Consider the following 10,000-nt stretch of genomic DNA (forward strand, 5'->3'; position numbering starts at 1 on the left):
AAAAAAAGGACACACACACAAACACACAGACACCCCCACACGTACAAACACACACACACTCGCACATATGCACAAACACACACACCCATGCTCAAACACACATGCACAGACACACAGACACACACACACACACACACACACACACACACACACAAATACACATCCACAAGCAGGCGCAAACAAAAAACACACACACTGTCACACATAAACACATACACACACACACAAACACACACACACACACACACAGAAGCACAGTCCCACACACACACACTATCAAACACACACAGAAGCAAGAGGCTAGCGGGGCGGTGTGCAGAGCCGGCCCACAGCCCATTCCTCACAGGAGGCTGTACCTCACAGAGCCAGCGAGGCGGTTTGTCAGAAACAACCACTTAAGGAGGACTTTGTCGTTACCTGCAGATGTATTGCGCACAGCAGTGGAGGACGGTAAGGCTGAGACGATGAGGAGGAGGAGGAACAATGCCATTCCTTTACCTGTGGAATGAAGAGAGCGTTATACGGGCAACACCAACAGACACAAAGCATTAAAGGGGCCTGCAGGATTTCAGAGAATGCACAGTCCCCGACCTCTGAGCATGCAGGATACCTAGGACGCCTTGGGATCTCAAAGTGTATTAATTTCTGCATTTGTAAAATCTTATGTGGTCCAAACGCAACCTCTGCTGCAGCATGTAGGATGAGCAATCACAAATGACCACACAGGTGGAGTTTGGGCAAATAGATGTTTGTTGGATGCGGACAGAGATATATAGATATATTCTTTCATAATTAACATTATGCATATGAACACTTGAAAATGTGTGTGGACGGGACATATTGAAAAATATTTGTGTACAAGAGCACTTCTCATAAAGCAGACTGATCTGAATCAATCTTGACACCATAGTTATTGTCTCTCGTTCACATTCACTATTGTAACAATCCCATTGAAGATTCAAAGAGACGAACAAGGCAAGACAAAGGGAAGGGCCCTATCTTGCATCCGGCGCAATTTACTTTCTCACTGGCGCATGTGTCGTTGCTAGTATGTAAATGGCGAGGAGCGTCTTTTTCCCTCCTGCGCCACGCGTCGGCAAATTAGGGAATGATCTTGCGCTCCAAGGGGCGGTTCGGCGAAAGGAGGAGGCGTGTTCTGGCGCAAACGTTCCCTGGTGCTATTTTGCAGTTTCAGAAACCACTTTCGCCACAAACCAGGAAATACCTGGTTCAAAGTCAGTGGCGCGTTGTTTAGACGCTATTTTAAGGGCGCATGCATAATGTTGCTTGTGCACCTTGCGCATACACTTTGCTTCTCTCATCTACCTAGCCACACATTCTTGGTAAATTATCTGGGAAAGAACAGCTGATACAGCGGTAATAAGTTGTACTTTTAAACCAGTGCATCTGCAAACACCGTACAGCAAACACATAGAAGAGACACATCGCCATAGAACCGCCCACAAAGCTACTTGCGCTCGGCGCTTCTCACTTGCGTTTCAGACCGTTCAAACAGGGCCCAAAGTCAAACCGGCCGGTAAAAAAGGAACACAACAATCCTTCAGTTTGTAGAATTGGAGACAGAGGAACCCAAGGCGAGGGCATTGCAGTGTATATCTCACCACCGCAGAGACACGGCATGGTGAATATGAGATGCTCGGGCTTGGTTTTCCCTTTTACTGTCCGCCATGACAGCCGCCCTCTCACCCCCTGCCCTTTGAGTCAGAGGATCAGCTCACTGGAGCGCCAGGGAGAGCTAGTTGACCTGCGGGCAAGATGCAGGTCAGCATCGGTTCTGGCTGTGTGTGTGTGTGTGTGTGTGTGTGTGTGTGTGTGTGTGTGTGTGTGTGTGTGTGTGTGTGTGTGTGTGTGTGTGGGGGGGCCAAACACCACCCAAAACAAGCAGGTGGAACTTCTAGGGAAAGGACTTTCAAATGCTCCTTTAAACAGCTTATACAGGTGTAAGCAGCTCCAAGGAGCCACCACACACACACTCACGGCTCCTCCCAAGAGGTGCGTCAGGGGGCTGAAGAGTCCTCCACAGAATCCCAGCTCACACTGAGGATTAAGTACCTAAGTCGACGTTGAATCTAGTACTTTGTGATTGAGTCGAATTCTGACGGAGGCGTTTTACTTGGGCTGCTCCAAGCGCGGGGTCTTTTATAGGAATAAATAAATCACGCACTGCGTTGACGAATGTAATGCTTAGGCCTTATTGGTCTTAAACGCTGTGTGGATACCCACCAACCAGAGACCTGGACTAACCACCTGGCTGCAGGTATACAAACACGTTCTACATTAATATCTATATATATCTGTTATCTATAACACCCCCTTCTAACCCTTGTGGAATTGGAATGGAAACTAAATAGATTCAGTTTTCGATTTACCACGATTTTCATTGCATATACGCTTTTCAGCAGTCGGGAGTTGACATGGGTTTGTGTGTGCGTGCATGTGTGTGTGTTTGTCTGGGAATGTGTGTGTGTGTGTGTGTGTGTGTGTGTGTGTGTGTGTGTGTGTGTGTGTGTGTGTGTGTGTGTGTGTGTGTGTGTGTGTGTGTGTGTGTGTGTGTGTGTGTTTGTGTGTGTGTGTGTGTGTGTGTTTGTGTGTGTGTGTGTCTGGGTATGTGTGTGTGTGTGTGTGTGTGTGTGTGTGTGTGTGTGTGTGTGTGTGTGTGTGTGTGTGTGTGTGTGTGTGTGTCTGGGTATGTGTGTGTGTGTGTGTGTGTGTGTGTGTGTGTGTGTGTGTGTGTGTGTGTGTGTGTGTGTGTGTGTGTGTGTGTGTATGTGCATGTGTGTGTCTGTGTATGCATGTGTTTGTGTGTGTGTCTTGTCTGCACACACACACACACACACACACACACACACACACACACACACACACACACAAACACACACACACACACACTTGTACAAGCCCCGGTGCGGGCGTGACAGCGATGTCCTATGAAGCTGTTCACCGTGTCGCTGACGCCCGCTCCAGGGCCTTTGTAGTGCGCTGCCCCCGGGGGCTGGGGGGGGGGGGACGTGCCATGGCTGTTTGAGGTGGAGCATGTTCCAGGTTTGTGCGTGAGCGGCGCTCTAGTCAGCAGCCGGCGCGCTGCTCAGCTTCTGAGGGGATCCGGTGTTCCGTGAACAGTGGATGAAGACTAAAAGGGTTTCCTAAATCCTCTGTTCTCAACAAATGTTTTAACAAATTCTGTGCTTGGTTGTGCAAATGTAACGTAGTGTGGGGTAGCCATATATATCTGTATCCATCTATATAGATATATATGTATAGATCTATATCTATCTATAGAGATATATATGTATATATCCCGCAAATGTGTAACAATATAATCAGGAAAGGTTTACTCATAAACCTGAGATATGGGATATATAGACCATATTATTGGTTGTATGAGAACAACATGCTCTTATTATGCAAATTAGTTTAATTTTTAAGATCTTTGGAGCACATAATAATAATAATAATAATAATAACAGCGCTTTACATTAGAAAACGTGCTACAGAGTTTAAAAAAATAAAAGGGTTGTTAAAACATATGATGCACATAGAGTAATAGAGAAATTAGAAAAAGGCTTTTTTAAAAAAATAAGTCTTCAGGTTTCGTTTAACAACAGCTGTAGTCTGTGGGGCCTTCAGGTGGTCAGGCAGGGAGGGCGTTCCATAGTCTTGGGGCAGCAGTGGAGAAAGCCCGATCGCCCACTGTGCGGAGCTTGGTCTGAGCTGGTCTGAGGTTGTATGTTGATGTAGAGCATGTGGAGCTGTGGTGCATCTGGTGGTCTGGGAGCCGAGGAGCTCCTGGAGGTATGGGGGGGGGGCATGTCCATGGATGCACTGGTGGGTGAGGAGGGAGGCCTTGTATTCAATTCTGAATGCGACAGGGAGCCAGTAAAGGGATTTGAGGATGGGGGTGATGTGTTCATATTTGCGCAGCCTCATCAGGATCCTGGCAGTGCTGTTTTGTATGTGCTGGAGCTTCTGGATGCTCTTGCCAGAGATCCCGATGAGTGCATTGCAGTAATCCGACCTGGAGGAGACAAAGGCGTGGACGAGCTTCTCCGCATCTGCCAGGGTGAGTGTAGGCCGGAGTTTGGCAATGTTTTTGAGGTGGTAGAATGCGGTCTCGCGGTGGTGATTGATGTGGGTGTCATAGTTCAGTTGCTGGTCCATTTTAACACCCAGGTTGGTGACAGATGTGGAAGGGGGGATGTTTTGGCCAGAGAAAGTGATACTGGTGATGTGGGAGGAGCGGAGCTGATGTGGGTGCCGATGAGGATGGCTTCTGTTGTAGAGCAGTTCAATTGAAGAAAGATGAGCTTCATCCACGCCTCTTATCTCCTCCAGGCAGGTGGTCAGTGTGGATGTTGGCAACAAGAAGTGGGGCTGGTTCTGAGGTACAGCTGTGTGTCATCAGCATAGCAATGGTAGGGTAACCCATGCCGGCTGATGACGCTACCCAGGGGGAGCATGTAGATGGAGAAAGGGGTGGGGCCCAACACGTCGCCCTGGGGGACACCGCAGGTGACACTGTGGGTGAGTGATTTTGCTTTGCCCAGGGCGACGTGCTCGGTTCTGCCGGTGAGGTAAGAGGTGAACCAGTTGTGTGTATTTCCTGTGAGTCCAACGGTGTATTGCAGGCGGTGGGGGAGGATTTTGTGGTTGGCCGTGTCAAAAGCAGCTGTTAAATCCAAGAGGATGAGAAGTGATGGGGAACCGGTGACTGCTGCCATCAGGAGGTCGTTGTGACCCTGACCAAAGCAGTTTCTGTACTATGCCAGGGCGAATTTCTCAAACCGATAATTTGGTATGAGGTGATCCTGAAGTTGTGCTGCAACTGTTTTCTCAAGGGACTTTGACAGGAACTGAAGATTGGAGATGGGCCTGTAGCTGGAGAGAACTTCTGGATCGAGGGTGGGTTTTTTCAATAGTGGTCTAATGACAGCAGTTTTTAATGCAGGTGGGATATGGCCGGCCTGGAGGGAGTGGTTATAGAAGGATGGAAGACCCCGACTAGAACCCACTCTCATGGAATACAAGCGTTTGCACACACCCAAAGGCACACACACAAACACACACAGGCACTGAAACACACACACACACACACACACACACACACACACACACACACACACACACACACACACACACACACACACACACACACACACACACACACACACACACACACACACACACACACACACACACACGCACACACACACACACACACACACACACACACACACACACGCACTCAAAGACACACACACACTCAAACACACGCAGGCACTGAAACACACACACACACACACACACACACACACACACACACACACACACACACACACACACACACACACACACACACACACATGTGGCCGGGTTCCCCAGTGCAGGCGCACACACGTGAATCCTTCCCAGAGTACATGAGAGTGTATCGGTGGTAAACACCACACCAGCCTCCTCAGCCGGCGCCGGGCTCCTAATGACTCTCTCTGTCGAGCCTCGCTGCCCGCCGCTTCACACGGACACCTCCATCCCCCCGGCCCCCCGGCCCCGCGGCCCACCGCCCAGCTAACACACGCTGCTATCAGACCGCAGGGCAGTGTTTACAACACTCTGTAGCGGCTCACTTTCACATTAGACTTCACTCTGATGGTCTGCACAATGGACAGGAGAGGGTTCTCTGCTAAGTCCTGCTGAAACCGCTTTTATTTTGACGTATTTACTTTAAAGGTTCAACCCATTAAATGTATTATTTGAGGGTTCCTTCCCCATGAATTAACCTGTCATATCACTTGAATGCGGCAGCAACGAGCTTGAAGGAGTGTGTGTGTGTGTATAATTTAACACTTTGTGAACACTATTGGCACAATTGGCAAAATGGCTTCACACTTCACACTTCCCACTTCACATGTTCTGCACTCACTTCCTTATTCAAGGAGAAGAAACAGAAGAACGCATCAGGAGACGAGCACCTCGTTGCTGCAGCTCCAACCTACAGGCTGTCATACGTCATACTGCTTGTTCTAAGGACCGAGCCATCCGACGGTGAACTCCACCCAGGTACTGGGGTACCTACAGACGTCTCTCTGGAGGGCTCCCTGGTACTGGGGTACCTACAGACGTCTCTCTGGAGGGCTCCCTGGTACTGGGGAACCTACAGACGTCTCTCTGGAGGGCTCCCTGATCCTGGGGAACCTACAGACGTCTCTCTGGAGGGCTCCCTGATCCTGGGGAACCTACAGACGTCTCTCTGGAGGGCTCCCTGGTCCTGGGGAACCTACAGACGTCTCTCTGGAGGGCTCCCTGATCCTGGGGAACCTACAGACGTCTCTCTGGAGGGCTCCCTGGTACTGGGGAACCTACAGACGTCTCTCTGGAGGAGCTAAAGGGAGACGCCGCACACGCCTTCATCATCATCCGGGTCGCGCTTCAAAACCTCACAGGAAAGTTGTACCGGTGACGTCATCGGTTCAAATTGGAACAATGACCTCACCGGTCCAATTTGACGACCGATGATGGATCACGCAGAATGTGAACCATGTCAACAGGACAACTTTTCACATGGCATAATATACGCTCATGACATTATACAAGCTGCCGTGACTGTGACTATGTAGTGGCTTGGGTTGAGGTGTTGCTCACGTAAAGTATGCGAGTAGTTCTTACTGGAGAGATAAAAAACAAGTGTTATTAACAAATATTTAAACGCGTTTGTAGCCTGCACTCATTCTATAGAAGTCTCTGTGTGTGAACCAAGAACGCTGGCTCCTCGACGAAGGGGGAACATACCCTAACTTGCCTGGGTTTTACACAAGCAAGACATGTAGTGACCTAATGACTATGTAGAGACATACTGACTATGTAGAGACATACTGACTATGTAGAGACATATTGAGTATGTAGGGACAGTGAGTATTCTGGTTGGGGGAGAATAATAGAAAATGAGCATTTCCCTCCTGCAGACACCTTCCCTCACAAATTATGTTTATGTACGTTAATCTATACATAAACATGTTCAGATACATATATATGTATATATATTTATGCTTTTAAATAATATTTCTTTGATAGAAATGGAAAAAACAAAAGAAACAAAACAAATCAACGAATGGATTCGCTGGAATAGTTACACCAGAATAAATAACAATATATATTTTGCCACACACACACAATCACAAACACACACACACACACACACACACGCACACACACGCGCACGCACACACACACAAACACACACACAGACACACACACACACACATGCTGACAGGTGACACTAGGGGACAGACAGAGGCAGGCACTGGTCTTCTGAGCTGAATGCTGGCTAATTCTGTTGCCTGGCAACCATTCATGCCCAATCTCTCACTACACTCCGAGGCGGCTCTCATATTTTGTAACATTCTGCAGCCCGTTTGCCTCCTCTGGCTTTACGTGCTGTGGCTCTATAGACCATATATGTTTATGAACACATACTGAAGGCCGGTGGTATCTAGTGAGCAGAATAATCGGAGAGCGATGGGTAGGCATCGCTGGATTATATGGTTGAATATTTCAATTCAAGCAGTAAATAGGCCATTTCGGTAAGCGCATACCGTCATAAGCTCAACAGAAAAAGGATTTTACAGTACTTAACTCCAGAATTACTCGAACAATAGTGGAGCCACATTCCCCTCAGATAGTAGCAGGAAGCCGTGGCATTTTCTCGGGCTCTTTTGTGTCGATTATTTGGGGTAAAAAGAAGAAAGAACATTTAAAGTGATATTTTACATTGGTATAACATTTTGGGACAAAGGAGGCCGATTCCCTCTGAAAACTAAGATATATCCCGAGGTTATCTAGGGCCAATGTGAACTAAGATTTAAACAAATACAATGTTGGAGCATCATACCACCTGTAGCGATGTGGTTGAAAAGGACGATTCTTGGGCCAGCCATGAGGTCATCGTGTGTTCAACACGTGATTGGCTCAAACAGGAGCCTCCATGAGATTTGCATGTGAGACCGGCCTGGACCATTTCAGCCCATCAGATACATCAGCTTCATGTGTGAATTGGCAACACACAAACACACACTCTACACACACACACACACACACACACACACACACACACACACACACACACACACACACACACAACACACACACACACACACACACACACACACACACACACACACACACACACACACACACACACACACACACACACACACACGCTTGTGGCTGGCCATCGTATTCGATGATGAAGTTGCTCCACTTGTGCTGGGTTATTGTTATTGTGCTGTTGTCGAGGATGCCATTTCATGTGGCTATACACACACACACACACCCACACACACACGCACACCCACAAACACACACACACACACACACACACAAACGGGCACATGCATACACATCACAACCACACACTACACAAACACACAAACATACACGTACTCACACATGCACCTTCACACACCCTCAAAAATGCCAGCATGTTTCCGAATCTATAGAACATGCTGTTGAGCAGTTAGCCTTGAAGTGACAGGAAGCCGGGAACGCCCCCACATTACAGGGCATCGGGCCAAGCAGAAGCACCATAGATTAGGCTTCATGTTCATATTTCTTCTCTTACAGTTTTTCTTTTCTGAAACTATAGCTCAATTTCTCAAAACTCTAATCACAAACCTGAGAAGAGTTAATAATTTTGTCAAAACTAAACAAATTCTTCTCAAAACAGTTTTTTTCCACCAAACAGTAAACACAGCTATCAAATGAATATATCTTAGAGAGCATCAATTAAACACTGGTGTGATCAATTCAAAACACTTCCATCAAAATACTATTGACAAATGTTTTGGCTTTATGAGGCCATGTTACATATTCCAATGTATAAAATAATTTAGAAATAGCTTTATTTTTTAAAGTTGCAATAAGGTGGTACATATAGTATAAAGACTGTTGCCATATTGTAATACAATACTGTGAATATATCATATAAATATTGCATTGACACAATCGAATCAGAATAGGATACAATGCATATTTGTCTATCTAATGAGCTCCAATGGGCTAAACACACAATCCCAGCTACCCAGAGTCATACTGTACACCTATAGTTGATGCTGCAACATTGTTCTGACAATGCACCAATGTACCTATTTTGGTAAATTACTGTACAGTAATTGCACTGATAAGTAAAATGAAAAACACTACAGTAAGATAATGTTAACTCTGTCTTTCGGGGATGTAATGATGAAATCAGTGCAAGTACAAGTAGAAAATTTTAGCAAAGCAAATATAGATATTTTTTACTGTAAAACAGTAAAATGTTCAGCTGAACCGTCTGCATAAAAAGCTTTTCGTAGGCCAACAAAAAATAAGAATATAAATGAGGTGAAACAGATCTACATGTAAATCTGTATGTATCCCACCTACAATCCTGATTAGGCCAAAGGACCATATCTACAACACAGTAGAACTCACCGAGGCTTCTTTAATGCTCTGACACATGATTGAAGTGTTTTGCCAGTTGAGTTTGAACAGGTGAGAAGTGAGTTAGACTTATTAGTAATTAGTTTTTGCGTTTTGAATGCCAGTGTGATCCAGGTGAACCAAGTGGGCTCAATGATGAGATTTGTGCTTAAAGTTGAATAAAAGTGTGGAAACAGTGGAATTGTGCTCAGAGTTTAGGAGTCACGAGTCTTTTCTGAATTGTGTGCATCGTTCCATTTTTTGTGTGTATACAATCGAGAAAAACTGTAACATTCCAACAGGAATGACTAACATTCCCAGGACATGTAAGTCTGGTCTATAACGGTCTAACTATAGTCGCTTCCCAATGGAGCTTCACTAGGACCTGTGGGAGGGTTCTCCCTCCATGAATGTTGGGATCACAGAGTCACCCACACCAGGCGGACATATTCAGAGTGAGTCTGGCTGCTCCTCTCTCCCTCCCTCCCTCCCTCCCCCCTGATACTCCCTCCCTCCCTCCCTCCCTCCC

General features: G+C 46.6%; 1 protein-coding gene across 1 annotated transcript in view; it reads right to left on the reverse strand.

Annotated features, from left to right (window-relative positions):
- gabbr1b (gamma-aminobutyric acid (GABA) B receptor, 1b) overlaps nt 1-10,000 on the reverse strand; it is a 110,435-nt gene that overhangs the window by 85,627 nt on the left and 14,808 nt on the right. The window contains exon 2 of the mRNA XM_030347829.1: nt 418-498. Within this exon, the coding sequence (XP_030203689.1) occupies nt 418-498 (81 nt within the window). The remainder of the gene's footprint in view (nt 1-417; nt 499-10,000) is intronic.

Source organism: Gadus morhua, chromosome 22 (genome assembly GCF_902167405.1).
Source record: "Gadus morhua chromosome 22, gadMor3.0, whole genome shotgun sequence".
NCBI classification, from domain to species: Eukaryota; Metazoa; Chordata; class Actinopteri; order Gadiformes; family Gadidae; genus Gadus; species Gadus morhua.